The sequence below is a fragment of the Natrix helvetica genome, assembly GCF_964273705.1.
Source record: "Natrix helvetica genome assembly, chromosome: 14".
Taxonomy (NCBI): domain Eukaryota; kingdom Metazoa; phylum Chordata; class Lepidosauria; order Squamata; family Natricidae; genus Natrix; species Natrix helvetica.
In genome coordinates this window covers 10,949,193-10,973,721 of record NC_138564.1, presented here as the reverse complement: position 1 = coordinate 10,973,721, position 24,529 = coordinate 10,949,193, and the positions used below count along the sequence as shown (strand labels likewise).

Here is a 24,529-nt window from a genome sequence, read left to right as displayed (position 1 = left end):
TTTCCTCTTAGATTACTCTTAGGGATTGATCCCCCCCTCTCCCCCTCCAAATCTATTTTGCCCAAGGCTGCTGATGATTGTGCCAAAGCTGTCATGAGCAACTTAAGTGCCCACGGAGTCAAGTTGGTGTTGCCTTCTTTGTTAGCCGCTCTTGAGGAGGATTCGTGGCGAACCAAAGCCGGTAAGAATTCGTGCCTGGCTTTTTATTAAAATAAAAATAAAAATTGGAGACGTGCTACCAGGCCTTTTTTTTCACTGTTGGGTCATTTTCTGTTCTCGTGCGCTCCCCCAGGGTCGGTGGAGTTGCTGGGAGCCATGGCTTATTGTGCTCCCAAGCAGCTATCTTCTTGCTTGCCAAACATCGTGCCGAAGCTCACGGAGGTGCTGACGGATTCTCACGTCAAGGTCCAGAAAGCTGGCCAGCAGGCATTGCGACAGATCGGCTCGGTGATCCGGAACCCTGAGATTTTGGGTAAGACGGTGGGGATTTTTTGGGGGGTGTCTGTGTCAGCATGGATGGTTGATTTTCCCTCCCCCTTTGACTACCGTGTTTTGACGCCCCAAGATTTTGAAAAAGACAATTTTGTTTTTTAAAGGGTTTTTTTTTTTTTTTTGCAAAAAATTGGCCGTGCATAGTCTTTAGGACAGGGGTGTCCAAACTTGAGAACTTTAAGACTTGTGGACTTCAATTCCCAGAATTCCCCAGCCAGCCATGCTGGCTGGGGAATTCTGGGAATTGAAGTCCACAAGTCTTAAAGTTCTCAAGTTTGGACACCCCTGCTTTAGGAGGCTTGTAGAGTGCTCCTGGGGGCTGGATGGGGCAAAATTGAGCAAAGAAACGGCCCGTTTTTCACTCATTTCTGCCCTCCCCAGCCCCCAGGAGCACTCTACAAGCCTCCTAAAAGCTATGCACGTCCATTTTGGTGAAGGGGGCGGGGTTTCGGGAGGCACAAAATGCTGTATTCGGTGTATAAGACGCACCGAGATTTCCATCCTCTTTTTTGAGGGAAAAGGGTACGTCTTATACTCTGAAAAATACGGTAATTTGGCTTATTTTTAACAGATCGGAATTCCACACCGTTCTTGTTCATGATGCCAAATAACTGCTAACACATTCCATTTCTGGTAATCCTGTAGTACCGTAGCCTTTATTGTCATTGTACAAAACAAATACAACAAAATTGGTTGTATAAATTAATCTTCAACATTATGACCACGATTGGGGGGGGGGGAGAATTTCTGTGGCTAAGCAAAAGGGTTGTTGTTAAGCCAGCTTTGCCCTGTTTTACAACCTTCCTTGCCACAGTTGTTAAGCGAAGCACCACAGCCATTGAGTTAGTAAAATAGATGTTTAGCTAAACCAGGGGTCGGCAACCTTAAATGCTCTCAAAGAGCCACAAAGCCCCCCCATTCAATTCTGGAGCCGACCGGAAGTCCAGATCCCCACCACCATAGAGTCTCCTCCTAGCGCGGCATCCTTTTTCCTCTGCTGACCGGAAGTCTGGTTCCCCCACCATAGAGTCTCCTCCTAGCGTGGCATCCTTTTTCCTCTGCTGACCAGAAATCTGGTTCCCCCCCACCATAGAGTCTCCTCCTAGCGCGGCGTCCTTTTTCCTCTGCTGACCGGAAGTCTGGTTCCCCCACCATAGAGTCTCCTCCTAGCGCGGCATCCTTTTTCCTCTGCTGACCGGAAGTCTGGTTCCCCCACCATAGAGTCTCCTCCTAGCGCGGCATCCTTTTTCCTCTGCTGACCAGAAGTCTGGTTCCCCCAGCATAGAGTCTCCTCCTAGCGCGGCATCCTTTTTCCTCTGCTGACCGGAAATCTGGTTCCCCCCCACCATAGAGTCTCCTCCTAGCATGGCATCCTTTTTCCTCTGCTGACCGGAAATCTTGTTCCCCACCACCATAGAGTCTCCTCCTAGCGCGGCGTCCTTTTTCCTCTGCTGACCGGAAGTCTGGTTCCCCCACCATAGAGTCTCCTCCTAGCGTGGCATCCTTTTTCCTCTGCTGACCAGAAATCTGGTTCCCCCCCACCATAGAGTCTCCTCCTAGCGCGGCGTCCTTTTTCCTCTGCTGACCGGAAGTCTGGTTCCCCCACCATAGAGTCTCCTCCTAGCGCGGCATCCTTTTTCCTCTGCTGACCGGAAGTCTGGTTCCCCCACCATAGAGTCTCCTCCTAGCGCGGCGTCCTTTTTCCTCTGCTGACCGGAAGTCTGGTTCCCCCACCATAGAGTCTCCTCCTAGCGCGGCATCCTTTTTCCTCTGCTGACCGGAAGTCTGGTTCCCCCACCATAGAGTCTCCTCCTAGCGCGGCATCCTTTTTCCTCTGCTGACCGGAAATCTTGTTCCCCACCACCATAGAGTCTCCTCCTAGCGCGGCGTCCTTTTTCCTCTGCTGACCGGAAGTCTGGTTCCCCCACCATAGAGTCTCCTCCTAGTGTGGCGTCCTTTTTCCTCTACCTGCCCTAACCGAAAGCCCTATCAACTGGAGCCGACCGACGACAGGGAGCCGCAGCAGAGGGATAAAAGAGCCCACATGCGGCTCCGGAGCCTGAGCTAATCTGTTGATTCCCATTGATTTTGGTTGTCAGAAGGTCGCAAAAAGTGCTTACACGACCCCGGGACGCTGCAGCTGTCATAAATATGAGCCGGTGGTCAAGCCTATGGTCTTCTCACCATTGTGTACCTTTGCTTTCTTCCTTCTGCTGCCGCCCCCCGCCCCGCTAAACAGCCATCGCACCTGTGCTGCTGGATGCCTTGACCGACCCATCCAGGAAGACCCAGAAGTGCCTGCAAACTTTGCTGGAAACCAAATTTGTCCACTTCATCGACGCTCCTTCCTTGGCTCTCATCATGCCTATTGTCCAGCGGGCTTTTCAGGACCGCTCGACTGACACCCGGAAAATGGCTGCTCAGATCATCGGGAATATGTACTCCTTGACGGACCAGAAGGTAGGCTGGGGACGGAGGAGGAGGAGGAAGAAGTAAAGATTCCATCTGCTTCCAAATAGGAATTTAAGACATTCCTCCAATTCATTTCTTGCCTTCTGTCTCTGTTTCTCTCTCTCTCTCTCTCTCTCAGGATCTGGCTCCTTACCTGCCTAGTGTCACACCTGGATTGAAAATGTCTCTTCTGGACCCTGTGCCTGAGGTCAGTTTGCCTTCTGCTTCTTCATAGACCAGTGATGGCTAACCCTTTTCCCATTGCGTGCCAAAATGAGGGGAGTGCAGGGGAGGGGTCATGCACGGGCGTGCCACACCCATAATGCTATGCGCGCGGCCCCCACCCTGGCTTTTGCTGCCCAATGGACCAGTTTTTCACCCTCCCCAGTCTCCAGAGGCTTTCTAGGAGCCTGGGGAGGGCGAAAACAGCCTCCCCCACCCCCCTGGAGGCTCTCCGGAGGGCGGAAAATGGCCCTTACGGGGCAACCCGGAAGTTTGGGAATGGGCTTCTGGTTTGCCCATAGGACTGTTTTTCGCCCTCCGGAGCCTTCAGGAGGCTTCCGCAAAAAATGGCCCAACACACAAATCGGAAGTCCATTCCCAAACTCTGTAGGGCCTCCGTAGGGCGAAAAACGGGCGAAAAAGAAGGCCGAAGTCAACTGGCCAGCACACGCATGGCTGTTTCTGATGATTGCAAACCCCTCATGGCCCACTCGGGAGCTGCGGCCCACAGGTTGGAGACCCCTATTGTAGACTGTCCATTTCTCCTCTTTTCTCGGGTGGCCGTAGCTTTTCTCTTGACCCTCAGGTGCGGACGGTCTCTGCCAAGGCGCTGGGCGCCATGGTGAAAGGCATGGGCGAATCTTGCTTTGAAGACCTCCTGCCGTGGCTGATGGAAACCTTGACGTACGAGCAGAGTTCAGTCGATCGGTCAGGGGCTGCGCAAGGTAAGAGGGAGCAGGTGGGGGCTCAGCACATGGGTTTCGTATGCCAAGCCCTACAGTTTTCTTCTTTTGTTCATGAATGTTGGAGTTTGAGATTGTGATTCTTTCATGAGATGCTTGCAAAAACAAATGTAGGTCCAGGTAGATCAATTGGTTTCTCTCCTCCCCTCCCCTCTCCCGTCCCTTCCCTTCTCTCCTCTCCCCTCCCCTCCTTTCCTCCCCTTTCTCCCCTCTCTTTCTCTTCCTTTTTCTCTTTCCTTCTTTTTCTTTCTCCTCTATTCCCCTCAACTTTCTCTCCCCTCTCCCCTCCTTTCCTCCTCCTTCTCCCCTCTCTTTCTCTTTCCTTCTTTTTCTTTCTCTCTTCTCTGCTCTTCCCTTCTCCCCTCTTTCCTTTTCTCTTTCCTTCTTTCTCCTCTCCTCTCCCTTCTCTCCTCTCCTCTCCCCTCCTTTCCTCCTCTTTCTCTTCCTTTTTCTCTTTCCTTCTTTTTCTTTCTCCTCTATTCCCCTCAACTTTCTCTCCCCTCTCCCCTCCTTTCCTCCTCCTTCTCCCCTCTCTTTCTCTTTCCTTCTTTTTCTTTCTCTCTTCTCTGCTCTTCCCTTCTCCCCTCTTTCCTTTTCTCTTTCCTTCTTTCTCCTCTCCTCTCCCTTCTCTCCTCTCCTCTCCCCTCCTTTCCTCCTCTTTCTCTTCCTTTTTCTCTTTCCTTCTTTTTCTTTCTCCTCTATTCCCCTCAACTTTCTCTCCCCTCTCCCCTCCTTTCCTCCTCCTTCTCCCCTCTCTTTCTCTTTCCTTCTTTTTCTTTCTCTCTTCTCTGCTCTTCCCTTCTCCCCTCTTTCCTTTTCTCTTTCCTTCTTTCTCCTCTCCTCTCCCTTCTCTCCTCTCCTCTCCCCTCCTTTCCTCCTCTTTCTCTTCCTTTTTCTCTTTCCTTCTTTTTCTTTCTCCTCTATTCCCCTCAACTTTCTCTCCCCTCTCCCCTCCTTTCCTCCTCCTTCTCCCCTCTCTTTCTCTTTCCTTCTTTTTCTTTCTCTCTTCTCTGCTCTTCCCTTCTCCCCTCTTTCCTTTTCTCTTTCCTTCTTTCTCCTCTCCTCTCCCTTCTCTCCTCTCCTCTCCCCTCCTTTCCTCCTCTTTCTCTTCCTTTTTCTCTTTCCTTCTTTTTCTTTCTCCTCTATTCCCCTCAACTTTCTCTCCCCTCTCCCCTCCTTTCCTCCTCCTTCTCCCCTCTCTTTCTCTTTCCTTCTTTTTCTTTCTCTCTTCTCTGCTCTTCCCTTCTCCCCTCTTTTCTTTTCTCTTTCCTTCTTTCTCCTCTCCTCTCCCTTCTCTCCTCTCCTCTCCCCTCCTTTCCTCCTCTTTCTCTTCCTTTTTCTCTTTCCTTCTTTTTCTTTCTCCTCTATTCCCCTCAACTTTCTCTCCCCTCTCCCCTCCTTTCCTCCTCCTTCTCCCCTCTCTTTCTCCTCTCCTTCCCTTCTCCCCCCCTCTTTCCTTCTTTCCTCCTCTCCTCTCCCCTTCTCTCCTCTCCCTCCCCTCCTTTCCTCCTCTTTCTCTTCCTTTTTCTCTTTCCTTCTTTTTCTTTCTCTCTCTTTCCCCTCCCCTTTCTCTCCTCCCTACTTACCTCCTCTTTCTCCCTCTCTTTCCTTTTCTCTTTCCTTCTTTCTTCTCCCCTCTCTTTCCTTTTCTCTTTCCTTCTTTCTCTTTCTCCTCTCCCTTCCCTTCCCTTTCTCTCCTCTCTTCTCCTCATATTTCTGACCGTTGCTGTGTCCACGTGATTCCCCCTTTGTCACCTTCCGGCAAGTCAAGTCCATGCCGAAGCCGGGTTCACTTTGCAACCATTTTACTAACTTATGCACTGCGGTGATTCGCTTAACGACTGCAGCAAGAAAGATCATCTAATGTGTGTGGGGGGCCAAGCACACTTAACCAATGTCCTGCTTAACAGCAGAAACGTTGGGCTCAATGATGGGTCATAAGTCGAGGACTCTCTGTGTGCTAAAGACCAAGCGTTATATTTGTTGATCTGTTGGTTAGGAGGATACTGTTTGTGTTCCAGGTTTGGCTGAGGTTATGGCAGGTTTGGGAATGGAGAAACTGGAGAAGCTGATGCCAGAAATCGTGGCTACAGCCAGCAAAGTGGACATCGCTCCCCACGTCCGCGACGGTTACATTATGATGTTCAATTACCTGCCCATTACCTTTGGGGAGAAGTTCACCCCTTACGTCGGGCCCATTATACCGTGCATCCTTAAGGTAAGAGCCCCGTGGGGCAGGACTTGAAGTGAGGGAGAAAAGGGTGGATTTACCTCCCCTGAAAGAGATCCCCTGGAGGTTGGGAATGGCTAGAGATGGTTTTCCTGGAACCGGTTTGGTCTAGGGGTTAAGGCAAGAAAGGCGGAGACCGTGAGTTCTAGTCCTGCATTAGCCAGGAAGGCAAACTGTGTGACTTTCGACTAGGAGACCGTGAGTTCTAGTCACGCATTAGGCATGAAAGTTGGCTGAATGACTTTGGGCCAATCACCAGGAGACCGTGAATTCTAGTCCCACCTTCGCCATGAAAGCCGGCTGAATGACTTTGGGCCAATCATCAGGGGATGGTGAGTTCTAGTCCCTCCTTAGGCATGAAAGACATGTGACTTTGGGCCAATCACCAGGAGACAGTGAGTGCTAGTCCTGCCTTAGGCATGAAAGATTACTGGGGGACTTTGGGCCAATCACTGGGAGACAATGAGTTTGAGTCCCGCCTTAGGCATGAAATCTGACTGAGTGACTCTGGGCCAATCACCAGGAGAAGGTGAGTTCTAGTCCCTCCTTAGGCATGAAAGACATGTGACTTTGGGCCAATCACCAGGAGACAGTGAGTTCTAGTCCCGCCTTAGGCAGAAAACTGACTGGGTGATTTTGGGCCAATCCCCAGGAGACAGGGAGTTCTAGTCCACCTTAGGCATGAAAGCCAGCTGGGTGACTTTGGGCCAGTCTCCTTCTCTCTCTCCCCATCCCACCTCACAGGGTCGTTGTGGGGGGAAAATAGGAGGAGAAACGTGTGGTGATCTGCTCAACATCTTCTTTGTAAAAGAAATAAAGCTGGGATACAAATACCCGAATGAAAGCCGTTGAGCCCCTTTATGTCCAAAGCCTTGTTCCAACCCGGGATTTCATCAATCATTTGCTTTGTCTACTTGCAGCACCGGAGCAGAAAGAATTGTGTGGCTTACAGGTGTGGCTTTTTGTTCCCTTTTCAGGCCTTGGCAGATGAGAACGAGTTTGTGAGGGACACGGCCCTCCGTGCAGGGCAGAGGATTATAAGCATGTATGCAGAGACGGCCATTGCCTTGTTCCTGCCACAGCTGGAGCAAGGCCTCTTCGATGACCTCTGGAGAATCAGGTATGACCCAGACTTCCAAATCTGGCCCCTGGCTCGTCCCAAAGGTGGGTTGTTTTTTTTTTTGCAAGAGGCCACTGGACTTTCTTGTTTTTGCTTTGAAGACATTTTGCTTCTCATCCAAGAAGCTTCTTTAATTCTGACTGGAAGGTGAGGAATGGAAGGATGTATACTCCTTGCAGACAGCTGGTCATTCCATTCTCTGTTCTGTTTTGTTCTCTATTCTACTCTATTTTCTATCCTATTCTAATCTTTTCTATTCTATTTTCTATTCTATTCTCATTCTATTCTACTCTACTCTACTTTCTCTATTCCATTCCCTCTCCTCTCCTCTCCTCTCCTCTCCTCTCTTCTCTTCTCTTCTTCTCTTCTCTTTCTTTCCACTCCACTCTATTATTCCATTCCATTCTATTCTATTTTCTATTGTATTGCATTTTCTATTCTATTCTATTTTCTGTTCTATTCTGTTCTGTTTTATTCTATTCTATTCTATTTTCTATTCTATTTTCTATTCTATTCTATTTTCTATTCTATTCTATTCTATTTTCTGTTCTATTCTATTTTCTATTTTGTTCTGTTCTATTCTATTTTCTATTCTATTCTATTTTCTGTTCTACTCTGTTCTAACCCAGTTGCCCTGCTTTTTCCTTCAATCCGCGTTTTTGTGTTTTGAAACAGATACAGCTCAGTTCAGCTGCTGGGAGACCTCCTGTTCCACATTTCAGGCGTTTCTGGGAAAATGACAACCGAGACGGCCTCTGAGGATGATAATTTTGGAACAGCCCAATCTACCAAAGTAAGTTAAAGTGAAGGTCCCCAACCCGTGGGCTGCGGCCTATTCACAGTAGATTTGTGGAACCTCTTCTATAGAAGAGGTTAGAACTGGCAGGAACCCACCCCTGGGACAACCCATGATCCTCTGGGCAATGACATTGACCCTCTGGAGCGCTGTCCTATCTGCCCCTGTGCAATTAGCAAACCAGACACAGGCGCAGTAAGTTAAAATACTCTCACATAATGTCTTTGAAAATAACTATATGTATATCGTTTTTCCCATACCATAAAAACGCACGCCAGCCTAGTTGTAAATCATGTCCCTCCAATGTCAATAACCTTGTTTTCCCTGATAATACAATTCCCACTTCGGCAGTCTAAACCCCCCTCTAAATCTTGCATCTCGTAACATTTTTATATTAATTCTCGCTTTTTCCGCCCCCGGCATATGAATTTTGTTATTATTTTGTTAAGATTTTTCGAAGTACTTTCACTTTATCGGTATCGTGCGAAATAAAAACAACAATCTTGATAGTATGCTCATCTTAATTATTGCTATTCTGCCCATTCATGGTCGATTTTTCCATCTCTCCAAGCCTCATCTCGATTTGTCTTGGGTTTATAATAATTATCTTCTTCCATTGCTGTACATCTTGCTGTCAGCCGAATCCCCCAAATATTTTACCTTTTTAGTTGTCTGCGTATTTAATTTTTGCTCCCTAGGGTGCAGCGGTAGAAGCTCACCAGCTTCTTACCTCACTGGCCTTTTAGAAACAAAAGGATGTTTAGTTTTGGTGGGGATTAAAACAAAGGGGGAAAGAATGGTCTAGTTTTGTTTTTTTAAGTTTTTTTTTTAAATTCTTATGTATTTCCAGGCTATAATTAGCGCTCTCGGCGTAGAACGAAGGAACAGAGTACTGGCTGGGCTTTACATGGGGCGCTCCGATGCCCAGCTGGCTGTTCGCCAGGCATCTCTGCACGTTTGGAAAATTGTCGTTTCCAACACTCCACGGACTCTACGTGAGATTCTTCCAACTCTCTTTGGCCTCCTCTTGGGATTTTTGGCCAGTACCTGTGCGGACAAGAGAACAGTTAAGTCTTTGGGCCGTGCGGTTTATTTCTGACACCTGTTTAGATAGGCTCTTCCCTATCTGAACGGCACGCCGTGTCTTTGTTTCTTTCGTGCCGCCCCAAATCTCTTCCTCTGATGCTGTACGGGGAGTCCTCAACTTATGGCTGTCGTAGGTGTGAGTCAGTGGTCAAGCATCCCAGTTTGGCTCATCCATGGGGCTTTGGCCACGTGTGGAAAACAGCCCTTCGTCCCTTTCTTTGATGCTGTCGTATCTTTGAATGGACACTAAATGAACGATTGAGTTGTGGCCCGCCAGTGGCCAGCAGAGCTGGCAGCAGATTCGGACAGGGAGGAGGTTGGGGAGGAACCTGGGCCAGTCCTGGAGTCTGGGGAAGGCTCGGATGAGGGCTCTGTGTCGGAGGCAGAGAGGGGGCCAGAGCCGTATGCCAGTTATCAGCTGCCTTCAGAGTCGGAGATCAGTGAGGCAGAAGAACAGCTGGAGCCTGTTCCCAGGGTGCGCGTGCGCAGAATGAAGGGAAGAGCTAAAGAACGGGCCGATTTAGGAGTAAGGCCACGGGTGGAGCATGAATGGCCCCTCCCAGAGGAAATAAAAGAGGAACGAAGGGGAGTGGAGTTTGCAGGAGACCATTCGTTCGCTTCATTGGTTCCTGATTCTCTGAGACTCCTGGCCAGGTTTTCCAGATATCGGCCTGGCAGCTCTCCAAGCCAGAGAAGGTCTGTGACTGTAAATCCTCCCTCGAAAGACTTTGCTGGCTGTGCATGAGCAGAATTCACAGTCAATTAATAAAAGGGGTTTTGGTCGGGACAAGGAGTTTGCTTCAGGCTCTCGGGAAGCCTCGCTCAGAACAGGTTGTAAGATGATACACGCTCAAGGATCGATTGGAGGCAGTGATCTATGCTGGTTTTGCCTACAAAAGCCACAATCGTGAATAATTTCCTTTTGCAGTAAACGGGCAAGACAGAGAATTGGGGACACAATTCACGATTTTGATGAGAGTGGCCAATCACCAGTCAAAGATTGGGTTTTGTTGAGAGCATTGGAGGGGGGGGACACTCCATTCGCTCACCTGTATCTTTTTTTTGGGGGGGAGCAGATTGCGGCACGGACCCTGGGGGATCTTGTGCGAAAGCTTGGGGAGAAGATTCTTCCGGAGATCATCCCCATTTTGGAAGAGGGTCTAAGGTCTGAAAAAAGTGACAAGAGGCAGGGGGTCTGCATTGGCCTGAGTGAAATCATGAAGTCCACCAGCCGTGATGCAGTAAGTGAATTTTTCTAGGGGTTGTTAAAAGATTGGGGTACATAACCTTCCTTCCTTCTTTCCTGCCTGCTGCTGGCTTTATAATCTTTCTCTTTATCTCTTTCATTTTTTTTCTCTTTTCTGTCTTTTTCTTCTTCCTTCCTTCTCCCCTCACTACCTCTCTCCCTTCCTTCCCTCCCTCCCCTCATCCATTCATCCTATTTTCTCCTTCCTTCCCTCCCTCCCCCATCCATTCATCCTATTTTCTCCTTCCTTCCCTCCCCCCATCCATTCATCCTATTTTCTCCTTCTTTCCTTCCTTCCTTCCTTCCTTCCTTCCTTCCTCACTACTTCTCTCCCTTCCTTCCTTCCCTCCCTCCCATTCATTCCTATTTTCTCCTTCCTTCCTCACTACTCTCCTTTCCTTCCTTCCTTCCTTCCTTCCTTCCTTCCTTCCTTCCTTCCTTCCTTCCTTCCTTCCTTCCCTCCCTCTCTCCCATCCATTCATCCTTTTCTCCTTCCTTCCTCACTACTTCTCTCCCTTCCTTCCCTTCTTCCCCCCATCCATTCATCCTATTTTCTCCTTCCTTCCTCCTTCCCTCCCATCCATTCATCTTATTTTTCCTTCCTTCCTCCCCTCCCCTCCCTCCCATCCATCCATCCATTATTCATATTTTCTCCTTCCTTCTTTCCTTCCTCTTTCACTGCCTCTCATCCTCCCATCCATTCATCCTATTTTCTCCTTCCTTCCTCCCACCGTCCCTCCTATCCATCCATCTATTCATCCTATTTTCTCCTTCCTTCCTTCCTTTTTTCCTTCCTCCTTCACTACCTCTCTCCCTCCCATCCATTCACCCTATTTTATCCTCCCTCTCTCCCTCCCTCCATTATTCCTTATGGGAAAAATGTGTTTGGTCCTCATCCTTTTTGGTCCTCATCGCGCCTCCCGGAACCAATTCCAAGCGCATCCCTGGAGTTCCCTGCGGGAAGACGTCCTTCTGAATATCCTTGTTTCTTTCAAGGGAAGGCGTTGAAGCCCTTCTCTGCCCCTGATTGCTTGTTGTCGTGAGCTCTTCTTCGCAGCCGCTCCGAAGACGCTTCCTGCTCCTCCTTTTCAGGTGCTGTGCTTTTCTGAATCTCTCATGCCCACCGTCAGGAAGGCCCTGTGCGACCCTCTGGAAGAGGTGCGAGAAGCGGCCGCCAAAACGTTTGAACAGCTGCACTCGACCATCGGATTCCAGGCCCTGGAAGACATCCTCCCTTTCCTGTTAAAGCAGCTGGTAAGGGTGACGACGTCTCGCCACATCGCCACCGTCTCTCTCTGAACGTCCTGGGTGGAATGGAAACAGGGTACAATGAACTTCTGCCTGTTGGATGATTGGCTCGAAGGGGCGTCCGTTAGGCAAGAGGTTGGCCATTGATTGGGTGAAGGAACCAGCTGTCTTTCAAGGCCCAGCTCTTGTCTTCCAGCTGGTGGGATTTGAATCGGGGACCCCCCAGCAATACCTGGGGTTTCACGGGATATAGAATAGCAGAATTGGAAGGGACTTTGGAGGTTTTCTCATCCAGCCCGTTGTTCAAGCAATACACCCTAGACCAGGGATGGCAAACCTTTTCAGCACCGAGTGTCCAAGCTGGGTTGTGTGTGCATGTGTTTTTCGGGCTGTTTTCAGGCCATTTTCTGGTGCTCCGGTGCCCGCAAAGGCCAGCTGGTGTCCTCAGAGAGGGCTCGGCGTGCCACAGGCTCATCATCACGGCCCCATCCTCTTTCAAACAAATTCGCTTCCCAGTTTTTTCCCCCTCGAAAACATGCAGCCATGCAGCACCCACAACTTCATTCCACTGATGAATTGCTCTCAAAGTCAGGAGATTTGTCCTTAATTCTAGGTTGGATCTCTGCTTTTCTCCTTGTCCTGCCTTCAGGCGCTTTGGAGAGGAATGAACTCTTTCTATTCTCTCCTCTTCCTCTAGGAATGTGACGAAACATCAGAGTTCGCCCTGGATGGTCTAAAGCAGGTTATGACTGTGAAGAGTCGAGTTGTGTTGCCTTACTTGGTGCCGAAGGTGCGTTTGTTTCTCTTCTTCCGGTTCTGAAAGATGCTCACTTCCTGTTCTACTTCTTCAATGCCTAAATCTAACTTGGATGGATAGAAATAAGATGGGTGGATGGATGGATGATGGATAGATAGATGATAGATGGATGGATGGATGGATGGATGGATGGATGGATGGATGGATGGATGGATGATAGGTAGGTAGGTAGATAGATAGATAGATGTAGATGATAGATGGATAGATAGATAGATGATAGATATACATAGATGATAGATAGATATAGAAAATAGATGGATAGATGATAGATAGATATAGATAGATGATAGATAGATGATAGATAGATGTAGATGATGGATGGATAGATAGATGATAGATGGATAGATGATAGATGTAGATGATAGATGGATAGATGATAGATAGATAGATGTAGATAGATAGATGATAGATAGATAGATGGATAGATGGATAGATGATAGATGGATAGATGAGAGATGTAGATGATAGATAGATGATAGATAGAGATGATAGATGATAGATAGATGGATAGATGATAGATGTAGATGATAGATAAATGATAGATGTAGATAATAGATAGATGATAAATATAGATAAATGATAGATAGATGGATAGATATAGATATATAGATAGACAGATGTAGATGATAGATTGATGGATAGATGATAGATAGATACTTGATAGATGATAGCTGGATGGATGGATGGATAGATTAGATGATAGATAGATGGGATGGATGAATGGATAGATAAGATAGATAGATAAAAAAGAAACGGACATAATGGTTTTCTTCCTTTAATATTAAACATAAATCTCCTTTCTTGTTTCCGTTAGCTTATTTCCCCTCCCGTCAACACCCGAGTCCTGGCCTTCCTGTCCTCGGTTGCCGGCGACGCTCTCACCCGGCACCTGGGCGTCATTCTGCCCGCCATGATGTCCGCCCTCAAGGAGAAGCTTGGCACAAGCGATGAACAGCAGGCAAGTTGGTTTCGGCATGAGATTGATTTCGGGCTCCTCATATAAGAGCCAGGTGGTCCTTGGCTGACTTAGTTGCTGTGCCTATTCGTTGGCTGACCTTGTTACCATGTGTCAGCCGTGTACCATGGATGCTGGTAGGCAGAGGCAGAATTTGTTTTCTTTTCATTTTCCTCCCCCCAAAAACTAGGGTGCGTCTTATTCTCCGAAAAATACGGTAAACATGGGGAAAGTCTCGGAAAGGTTTCTGACACAACCCCCAAATGGTTGGATCGTCTCTTTATCGCAGGAGATGCTGAACTGCCAGGCTGTCATTCTGTCGGTAGAGGACGAGGCCGGGCAGCGGATCATCATCGAGGATCTCTTGGACGCAACTCGCAGCGCCGAAGTGGGAAGGCGTCAAGCCGCGGCTGTCATCCTCAACATCTACTGCTCCAAGACCAAGGCTGACTACACAGCCCATCTGCGCAACCTGGTCTCGGGCCTGATCCGCCTCTTTAACGACACCAACGCCGTGGTCCTGAACGAAAGCTGGGACGCCCTCAACGCCATCAGCAAGGTAAGCATTGGAAGCCGTCTTGAGAGGAGAATGGAGGAGCCAAGCTTTGGGGCGATGGGCCATCTTGAAACAGAGGGGAGAATCTTGGTGGTAGATTGAGCATTGGGGTCTTTGGTGTTCTCTGAGCCTGGTTGCCTTCTTGTAGACGTCTCATTACCACATTGGGTAACATCATCAGTACTAGTGGGCAGTGGGGTTTGCAAGGAAGAGGAGGAGGAGGAGAAGGAAGAGGAGGAGCACTGTGGAGTCCTTCGTGCTCTCTGAGCCTGATTGCTTTCTTGTAGACGTCTCATTACCACATTGGGTAACATCATCAGTACTAGTGAGCAGTGGGGTTTGCAAGGAAGAGAAAGAGCACTGTGGAATCCTTGGTATTAGGGATGACATGATAGTTGTCAGGGTTCCAGTTCCAATTGATTAAGAGAGCCATGTTGGCACATCTGGGAAAACCCGAATCTGGAAGCTTCCCGATCTCTCCCCCCCCCCTTCCCTTCCATTTGAAAATTCAAGATCTTGCCCCCCGTACACCCACAAGTCCATCCCATGGTGCAATCTCCCACTGCCACGCTGGCAGTTCCTCCCATCCAGTTCCGGTCAGGTGCAGAGAGAAAGGATGACCTTGGCTTTCTAGAAAGAATGTTGTTATGGCTACATATCATCTAACCCCGTGCAATCCCCGCTCCCATTTTCCCACCATAGAAAATTGCATAGTAGAATAATAGAAAGTGTGGCAGGTCAAAGACCCAAAAGAAAATAGACTAAGGTCTCCTGCCTGAGCAGGGGGTTGGACTAGAAGACCTCCAAGCCCCCCTTCCAGCTCTTTTATTCTGTCATTGATGGATGTTTCCTCGTGTGATGGAATTCTGCTTCCTTTCCTAGAAATTAGACGCCGGCAGCCAGCTGGCCCTGATAGATGACCTCCACAGGGATATCCGTATGGTTGGCAACGATGCCGCTGGAGAACACGTGCCTGGATTCTGCATTCCCAAGAAGGTAACAGCAGGGGGCAGACAAGGCTCCGAGCATCGTCGTTTTATTGTTGTGGGGACGGTGACCCTGTTGGATGACTGTAGCATGAATACTTTGGGGCCATCCCCTGAAGGGACCTTCCCGTCCCACAGCATACGTGTCCCAAACGTGTCCTGAAGGTGCTTTTTCTAAAGGCGTGTTGTTTCTCTGTGTCATATAATCTATGTGGGTGTATGCATAATTAGGTTATTTATTTATTTATTGGTCATGTTGATGTGGTGTATTTTGGAGGTGGTGACCCTTTGAGAGCTGCACGCAACGAAATTTCACTTTAGCGTATGCCGATTAGTGTACATTTAATGTGACAATAAAGTTATTTGTACTGTTCTGATTTGCTTTGCTCTGCACTGCTGTGCATTCTACTCCACTCCATTCTAATCTATATTCTATTCTATTCTATTCTATTCTATTCTATTCTATTCTATTCTATATTCTATTCTATTTTCTACTCTACATTCTATTCTATTCTACTCTATATTTTATTCTATTCTATTCTATTCTATTCTATTCCATATTCTATTTTACTCTACATTCTGTTCTATTCTATTCTACTCTATATTCTATTCTATTCTACTCTACTCTACGCTAAATTCTATTCTATTCTAATCTATTCGACTTATTCTAAGGCAAAAGGCAACTGGACTTTCTTGTATTCTTTTCCCCTTGAAAACGTTTCGCTTCTCCTCCGAGGAGCTCCTTCGGTTCTAACGTCTCCTTGGATAAGAAGCAAGAGGTTATTAAAGACGAAAAACCTCCTCCTGATTAAACTTGGCAGTTGAATAGGAAGGGATGCCCCCTTGAATGCACCCTGCCTCTCCGCTGACCACATGTCTGCCTTGTCTCCTTCCACTCAGGGCGTGACCTCCATCCTACCTATGCTACGGGAGGGCGTCCTGACCGGCAACTCCGACCAGAAGGAAGAGGCGGCCAAAGCTTTGGGCTTGGTCATTAAGCTGACCTCCGCCGAAGCTCTGAAACCATCCGTCGTCAGCATTACCGGGCCCCTGATTCGGATCCTGGGAGATCGGTTCAGCTGGAACGTTAAGGTGGCTTTGTTGGAAACTTTGAGTCTTCTCCTGGCCAAGGTAAGCAAGGAAGCGCTGGGAAAGAAATCCCCAAAGAACTTAGCAATAGCACTTAGACTTACCTTGTGTTTTTCAAAAAAGAAGACCGGGTCTTATTTTCTTTTGGGCCCCAAAATAAGCACCAGGGCTTATTTTCAGGGGGTGTCTTATTCCTCCCTCCCTTCATATACGGGCAGTATCAGAGTTTTGGCAGCGTGACAAGATAAACCCTAAATTTACATCTAAGGTGTGGAACTAGGGGTAGCTTTGTTCATTGGCTAGAAATTACAAGCAGAACACAAGCAGGAGAGGACAGTTTCATTCAGAGTTCAGAGCAGACAGAGCCAGACAGACCGTTAGTTTACTTCTCAGAGCAGCAGACTGCTCAAGTTTCTGTTTCAATTCTCTGCACACAAACAGATCTGTTTCAGCTCCCATTGGCTGACTTACTTGCTATGCCTATTCATTGGCTGACCTTGTTCCCATGTCTCTCCCAGTCATGAATATTTTGACAAGTTCCTTTCTGAGTCTCTTTCTCTGCCTGTTACGCAGCCACAAGAGCCCTCTCACAGTGGGTACTATTGAGCGGTAACGGCGGTGTGTAACGTTTCCCCTTGACAGGTGGGCCTTGCTCTGAAGCCGTTCCTGCCTCAGCTCCAAACCACCTTCACCAAAGCGTTGCAAGATCCGAACCGGGTAGTCCGTTTAAAAGCTGCCGAGGCTCTGGGGAAGCTGATTGCCATCCACGCCAAGGTGGACCCACTCTTCACCGAACTCTTGAACGGCATTCGAACCAGCGAGGACTCGGGCATCAGGTAAGTGACTTGAGCTGATCCGGGAAGGGCTGAGGCTTCCTCCACCATTTTCCCCTCTGTGCGTTTCGTTCTGGAAAACGCATTTTTAGAATAGAATAAGAGTTGGAAGTCTGTGGGATAAAACCCAGAGTTATTTTCAGAAACATTTGTATTGTATTTTTCGGAGTATAAGACGCACCTTTCCCTCCCCACTCCTAAAAGAGGGTGAACATTTGGGTGCGTCTTACACACTGAATGTAGCCCCCCCCCCAGTCACTGCCCCCCCCCCTTTGGCCTCTGCCTCCCAGCCATTTACCTCCTTGCAGCAAGTGGGAAAATGGGGCTTGCGGAGGCTGCAATAGGCTATAGCAATCCCTTCCAATATCTCAGGGGCTGTCCCAAAGAAGAGGGAGTCAAACTATTCTCCAAGGCACCTGAGGGTAGAACAAGAAGCAATGGGTGGAAACTAATCAAGGAGAGAAGCAACTTAGAACTAAGGAGGAATTTCCTGATAGCTAGAACACTTAATCAGTGGAACAGAAGTTGCCTCCTGAAGTTGTGAATGCCCCAACACTGGAAGTCTTTAAGAAGATGTTGGATAGCCATTTGTCTGAAACAGTATAGGGTTTCCTGCCTAGGCAGCGGGTTGGACTAGAAGACCTCCAAGGTCCCCTCCAACTCTGCTATTGTAAAAATATAGGGTCTCCTGCTTGAGCAGGGGGCTGGATTAGAAGATCTCCAAGGTCCCTTCTAGCCCAGAGATGCCTGGGTCATAAATCCAGAACATGCAAGAGGTGCTTCTGTTGTTTAGTCCCTGTTGTTGTTTTTTAAACTCCTTCTGACTTCCTGTTTCCTCTCTCCGCCTTGGGATCTTTCAGGGACACCATGCTTCAAGCGTTGCGGTTTGTCACTCAGGGGGCAGGAGCCAAAGTGGATGCCGCTGTCCGGAAGAGTATTACCACCATGCTTCTCAGCATGCTGGGCCACGAAGAGGTAACCACTCGCTGGAAACCTGGGGATTGCATCACTCCTCCCAGTTTGTTTTGACCAGTTCCTGGCTGACGGGGGAATTTCTGGAAGTTGGAAGTCCCCACCTCTAAGTTATAGTCATAAGAAGCTAAGGAAACGGGGGACAGGAAAGATGAAATGATGAGAAGCAGAGTAGGTAACTAGCTGGTTTTTGACATCCTAGGGCCGTGATGGTGAACCTGTCAGCGTTCCAAATATCATCTAGAATTAAATCAGAGTCCAAGGCAGAGCTTTCCTCAAGGTTCCAATTTAATAAGAGAGACATGTTGGTACAAACTGTGGAAAACCTGAATCTTCCCGGTTTTCCCCACCCAGCTGAAAGTTCAAGATCTTGCCCACACACCCACAAGTCCATCACATGGTCCAATCTTCCTTTGCCACTGATTTTTGGCCTTCCGGAGGGCCAAGGGAGGCCGTTTTCACCCTCCCCAGGCTTCAGGAAAGCTGCCTGGGGAGGGTGAAAAACAGTCCAACGGTCAACCGGAAGTTTGGAAACGATTTGTTTCCGGCTTCCGGGGGAGGCTGTTTTCGCCCTCCCCAGGCTTCAGGAAATACTCCTCCCCCTCCGCCACGGAATAGTGCTGGTGTCGTGTGTGGGGCAGGGGGCCTTGCGCGCATGCGCAGGTGGGCAGGGCATACTGAATTGTGGGTGTGGGCACATGGACGCACAATTTGTGGGAATTATTTGTTTGTAGGCGAGTTTGACACCCCTGAGATAGAAGAGAGACACAGACAGAGGAAGAGAGAGAGAGAGACAGACAGACAGACAGACAGAGAGAGAGGGAGGGAGGGATATTCTTTATTGGTCAAGTGTGTTTGGGCACACAATTTGTCTCCAGTGCAGAAGCTCTCAAGTGTACATACAAGCAAGGCCCTAGATATTTCATCACCCCTCTTTCTGTTTCGTGTAGCATACAGGTCCTCAATGAAAGGGCAGGGCTGGTTGCAATCGTCCTAACCGTCGGTTGAAAATGTCTATTTTATATTCATATACAATTTCTATTAGAAAGGTCAATTCAAACTATGATAACTATAAAACTAAACAAAAACACCGATACTAATCAAGTAAAAAACATAAATCCCGAATAATACGGCAAGAGCTACATTATTTGCGTCTCGTTAAGGCTGGACTGAGTTAAAAAAAAAACTGAACAAGGCCACCCAGAGGGGCGTGGCCGGGACTTTTTCCTAACTCAGTCTCAAGGCCAATGGACAAAGTTAAACCCACGTTTGCATTCTCCAAGCGGCGCACAGAGGGAAAGCTGGTACTGTAAAGAAATCAATGTTTCTAGCCAGAAACCTTCATTGCAAATGGAAACATTCCTGGGTTGTTTTTGTTCTCCCCTCGCCAGGATGCGACGCGCATGACCTCGGCGGGTTGCTTGGCCGAAATGTGTGCCTTCTTGACGGACGAAGAACTCGGCGGCGTCCTCCAGAATCATCTCCTAGGTGGGCAAACTTCCCAGGAAGGGATGGAAGGAACAAATAATATTTCTAGTCCAACCCCCCGCTCAGGCAGGAAACCCTACACCACTTCAGACAAATGGTTATCCAACCTCTTCTTAAAAACCTCCAGTGTTGGAGCATTCACAATTTTAGGAGGCAACTTCTGTTCCACTGGTTAATTGTTTTCACTGTCAGGAAGTTTTTCCTTAATTCCAGGTTGCTTCTCTCCTTGATTAGTTTCCACCCATTGCTTCTTCTTCTACCCTCAAGTGCCCTGGAGAATAGTTTGACTCCCTCTTCTTTGTGGCAACCCCTGAGATATTGGAACACTGCTATCATGTCTCCCCTAGTCCTTCTTTTCATCAAACTAGACATACCCAGTTCCTGCAACCGTTCTTCATATCTTTTAGCCTCCAGTCCCCTAATCATCCTTGTTGCTCTTCTTTGCACTCATGAACCTGTCTTCCAGTGCAATTGTAACTTTGAACAGTCACTAACTGAGTAATTGTAAGCCAAGGACAACCTGTAAGGTGCCTTTAAAAAAAAAAGTTCATTTCCTCAGTTTTGGACACCAACTATAAAAGGTGTAAATAAATGGTTGCTTTTTTTCTTGGCGCGGTGATATTGGGAAAGGACGGTTGTGGTGCTGGGCTCAAGGACCCTCCTCCTTTTGTCCCACAGCGGATGTGTCCGGCATTGACTGGATGGTGAGGCACGGACGCAGCCTGGCCCTCTCGGTTGCGGTGAATACGGCGGCCAGCCGACTGTGTGCCCCCAAATATTCGAACAGCGTCCATGAGATGATCTTCAGCAACACGGTCGCTGACCGGGTAAGTATCTCCATCTGTTATTGTATAACAGAGCTGGAAGGGACCTTGGAGGTCTTCTAGTCCAACCCCCTGCTCGGGCAGGAAACCCGGTGCCATTTCAGACAAATGGTTGGTCCAATCTCTCCTTTAAAACCTCCAGTGATGGAGCATTCACAACTTATGGAGGCAGAAGTTTTTTTTCCTCTGGACTGGCCATACCTAATTCTAGCAATCCTTCCCTTCCCTTCTGCCAGTGAGAATAATGGCATCTAATTTAATAAGTCAAAAATAGTGATTGGCCCGAAGTCACTTTTATGCCTAAGGCAGGACTGGAACTCACGGTCTCCTGGTATCTAAGTCAGCGCTTTCATCACTACATTAAACTGATGCCTTCTCTTCCTTTCTCTTCCCCTCCTCCTTCCCCTCTAATTCTAATTCCCTTCCCATTCCCATTCCCATTCCCATTCTATTCTATTCTATTCTATTCTATTCTATTCTATTCTATTCTAATCTAATTCTATTAATTCTAATTCTCTTCCCTTCCCTTCTCTTCCCTCCCCTTCCATTCCATTACAATTCTCTTCCCTCCCCCTGCCCCTTCTAATTCTAATTCTATTAATTCTAATTCCCTTCCCATTCCTATTCTATTCTATTCTATTCTAATTCTAATTCTATTAATTCTATTAATTTTAATTCTCTTCTCTTCCCTTCTCTCTCCCTATCTCTACCTCTCCATCCTCTCCATCTCTACCATCTCTCTATCTTACCCGATGGCTTTTTGCTTGCCACTGATTTCCTGCCTGCAGATCCCCATCGCGGTGAGCGGCATCCGAGGAATGGGCTTCCTTATGAAGCATCACATAGAAGCCAACGACGGGAACCTGCCCCCGAAGCTCTCCAATCTCTTCATCAAGGTAAGGCTCCCGAAAGGGCTGGCTTGAATGGGACAACTGCCCTTCAGGCGTTCCCGCAGAATAATTGACAGCAGAGGTCCCCAACCTGTGAGCCACGGCCCACTACTGATCCGTGGCCTATTCCTCGCCTTTCAGCCACAACGGAGCCCAGAATTTCAGTTTGCCGATTCATAGCGGAATCCCCTCTATCTCAAATGCCCCCCCCCTCCCTCTCTGTCCCTCAGCTCCAACGTGGCAACACCCAAGCGGTCAAAATGGCTTCGGTCAGGTCAGTTTCAGGATTGACACCAAAGACTTACCATATTTTTCGGAGTATAAGACGCACCTTTTTCCCCTAAAAAAAGAGGGCGCAAATCTGGGTGCGCCTTATACACTGAATACAGCATTTTTGGCCTCCCGAAACCCCACCCCGCCCCCTTCGCAAAAATGGACGCGCAGAGGGTTTAGGAGGCCGGCAAAGTGCTCCTGGGGGCTGGGGAGGGCAAAAACGAGCGAAAAACGGGTCGTTATTTTGCTTGTTTTTACCCCTAGCTCACAGGAGCACTCTACAAGCCTCCCAAAGCCTGTGCATGCCCTGGTTTTTGCAAAAAAACAAGCCCGTTTTTGCAAAACATGAGCCATTTTTTGCTCATTTTTTGCCCCCCTCCCCCTCCCCAGCCCCGTAGGAGCACTTTCCAGGGCTCTCAAACTCTTTGCAGGCCTCGTTTTTCACAAAAAACGAGGTGTGCAGAGTGCAAACACTTTTTTAAAAAAATTACCTCTTCAAAATCTTGGTGTGCCTTATTACTCTGAAAAATACGGTAACTTGTTCGATCTTCTCCGGGGTGTCCAGCTTATTTCGCAAAAACTAGCCCAGCCTTTGAAATAACTGAAGCCATAACCAGCCAGGGCCAAGTCCGAGCTTCCCCGGTTTTACTTTTTCCCGCTTGCGTCTCTCAGTGTCTTCAGAATCCATCCAGCGACATCAAATTGATCGCGGAGAAGATGATTTGGTGGGCCAACAAAGCTCCTCTCCCACCCTTGGAGCCACCGGTGGCCAAGCCCATCCTCAAGGCCCTGCTGGACAACACAAAGGATAAGAACACCAGCGTGAGGGCTTACAGTGACCAGGCCATTGTCAACCTCCTGAAGATGCGAGGAGGCGAGGAGACGGTTCAGGTATTGGCCAGCTTTAGACGGGCGCGGATGGGTTACGAGCCGGATTTTTGAGCGTCAGGAGCTGAAAGCGATGGGAAGAACGAGCCTGTTGCACTTTTTATTTTTGGGATGGGTGTCGGGAAGGAGGGAGAGAGAGACCATTTGATGGGCTCCAAATGGGCTCCAAATGGCAAGGGTCTCCCTTCTCTTAGGCCGCGGGGAGCCAAAGGCTAGACTTGCCAGCGGTTTGATAATTTCTATTTCATTTAATAAAATGCCAACAGAGTGTGCGATATAATCATAATATTAAGTATTTAATATAAAGAGAGCCGGTGTGGTGTCGTGATGGCACGACACCAGGCTACGAAACAGGAGCTTGTGAGTTCTAGTCTCGCCCATAAGCGTGAAAACCAGTTGATTGACCTTGGGCCAATCACCAGGAGCCCGTGAGCTCTAGTCCCGCCTTAGGCATCAAAGCCAACTGTATGACTTTGGGTCAGTCACCAGGAGCCCGTGAATTCTAGTCCCACCTCAGGCATGGAAGCTGGCTGGGTGACTTTGGGTCAATCACCAGGAGATTGTGAATTCTAGTCCTGCTTTAGACACACAAGCCAGCTGGGTGGGCCTAAAACCAGGAGACTGTGAGTTCTAGTCCCGCCTTCGGCGTGAAAACCAGCTGACTGACTTTGGGCCAGTCACCAGGAGCCTGTGAGTTCTAGTCCTGCCTCAGGCATGGAAGCTGGCTGGGTGACTGGGCCAGTACACTCACTCTCAACCCAAGCCACCTCACAGGGGAAATAATACAGGCGGGCTATAAATAAATAAATTTAAATGATGAGAAGGGCCAAGGTGGTGAATTGGGACCTGGCAATAAGGCTCCGAGGACAAAAAGGGCACCTTTTTATTATAGCTTTAGAAGTCCAGAAGTCTGGACTGAAAACCATTTCACCCCCCCCCCTCCCCCCTTTCTAACTTTGGTTTTCTCGCAGTCGGTCTCCAAGATCCTTGACGCTGCCAGCTTGGAGCTGCTGAGCGAGAGTTGCCGGCGGTCCCTGAAGAAGCTGGCCAACCAACCTGACTCGGTGGAACAGATCGACGACACCATCCTGACGTGAGAAGCAAGTTGGCCCCTTGGGACCCCTCGCCGCCTCGGCGTTGCCAGTCTCCAAGCCAACGAAAATGTTTTCATTTTTGAAAATGTTAATTGTGATAGGAGCCGGTTAAGGAAAAAAAAGGAGGGGTCAGAAGACTAAATGTGTGTGTGTGTGTGTGTGTGTGTTGTATTTGTGCTGATAAATAAATAAAGGGAGACTAGTATAGATCTATTTCAAGCTATTTAGCTCTCATCAGCTAGCCATACCCTTACTGGGATTTGAACCTAGGCTAGCTGATGAGAGCTAAATAACTTGAAATAGATCTATACTAGTCTCGCTTTATTTATTTATCAGCACAAATATAACACAAACATAGCAAAGGCAACATTAAAAATAAAAGTATGGTTTTCTGCCTGAATGGTCTTCTGTAATGAGCCGAAGGACAGAAAGGGGGAGTAGTGAGCTCCCTCCCATATTTGGGCATACCAGGGGTTGTAACACACATACATACATACATACATACATACATACATACATACATACATACATACATACATTCAGAATAGCCTTAATTATTCTGCTAGTTTAAACGAGAGAATTTGGCCGGCTTACCCCTCCTTTTTTGGGGCGGGGGGGGGGGAATACATTCTAAAGCAATCCTGTAGTGAGTTAGTGGCGAATTCGCACATCCCCCCCTACTCGGGTTAAGCCGGAAGGAAATTTTGTGTTGTGTTTTTTTTGCCGAAAGCAAGTTTGTTCAGTTGGTTTGATGTGGCTGTGAAGGTTCTGCAAATCCGATACATTTAAGGAGACAGAGAAATGCAGAAAACGGGGGGATAGGCAAAAGAGCTATTTGGATTTAATAAAAAGCTTTCAACTGAAATCTCATTATTGGTGCACATCCTCGCGGGTGGGAAAGCAAAAAAAAAAAGCAGTTGGTTTGTTGGGAGTTTAATAAAGCGAACAACCTGCGAGGGAATTCGAGACGGCGAGCCTAAACCACCGTGGGCTTAATTCATGCAATACCGTAACCCTGTTGTTTCTGAACCTTGGCAATTTTAAGACAGGTAGACTTCATTCAACTGCCATAAGTTAAGAGGCAGAGATGAAATCTATTTACCTTCGCTACCGGTTTGCAAGCGTGAACTTTCCGCGCATGCGCAGAGCGTCAAAAACGGACGTGATGACGTCTGGGTGGGTGGGTGGAGCCTGTTACCAAGCTTGCCTGCAAAGGTAATCCTGCTTTCT

At 48.1% G+C, this 24,529-nt stretch overlaps 1 protein-coding gene across 1 annotated transcript in view; it reads left to right on the top strand.

The window, feature by feature from the left end:
• Positions 1-24,164, top strand: part of GCN1 (GCN1 activator of EIF2AK4) — a 56,077-nt gene extending 31,913 nt beyond the window's left edge. Inside the window, exons 34-56 of the mRNA XM_081966532.1 lie at positions 67-181; positions 293-472; positions 2,732-2,952; positions 3,083-3,151; positions 3,752-3,890; positions 5,930-6,126; positions 7,116-7,258; positions 7,934-8,051; positions 8,905-9,120; positions 10,217-10,381; positions 11,479-11,640; positions 12,332-12,424; positions 13,266-13,409; positions 13,696-13,965; positions 14,845-14,958; positions 15,849-16,079; positions 16,680-16,873; positions 17,731-17,845; positions 19,234-19,330; positions 20,009-20,157; positions 20,943-21,050; positions 21,990-22,208; positions 23,177-24,164. Of these exons, the coding sequence (XP_081822658.1) occupies positions 67-181; positions 293-472; positions 2,732-2,952; positions 3,083-3,151; positions 3,752-3,890; positions 5,930-6,126; positions 7,116-7,258; positions 7,934-8,051; positions 8,905-9,120; positions 10,217-10,381; positions 11,479-11,640; positions 12,332-12,424; positions 13,266-13,409; positions 13,696-13,965; positions 14,845-14,958; positions 15,849-16,079; positions 16,680-16,873; positions 17,731-17,845; positions 19,234-19,330; positions 20,009-20,157; positions 20,943-21,050; positions 21,990-22,208; positions 23,177-23,302 (3,585 nt within the window). The 3' untranslated portion in view covers positions 23,303-24,164. The remainder of the gene's footprint in view (positions 1-66; positions 182-292; positions 473-2,731; positions 2,953-3,082; positions 3,152-3,751; positions 3,891-5,929; positions 6,127-7,115; positions 7,259-7,933; positions 8,052-8,904; positions 9,121-10,216; positions 10,382-11,478; positions 11,641-12,331; positions 12,425-13,265; positions 13,410-13,695; positions 13,966-14,844; positions 14,959-15,848; positions 16,080-16,679; positions 16,874-17,730; positions 17,846-19,233; positions 19,331-20,008; positions 20,158-20,942; positions 21,051-21,989; positions 22,209-23,176) is intronic.
• Positions 24,165-24,529: the final 365 nt, after the last annotated feature.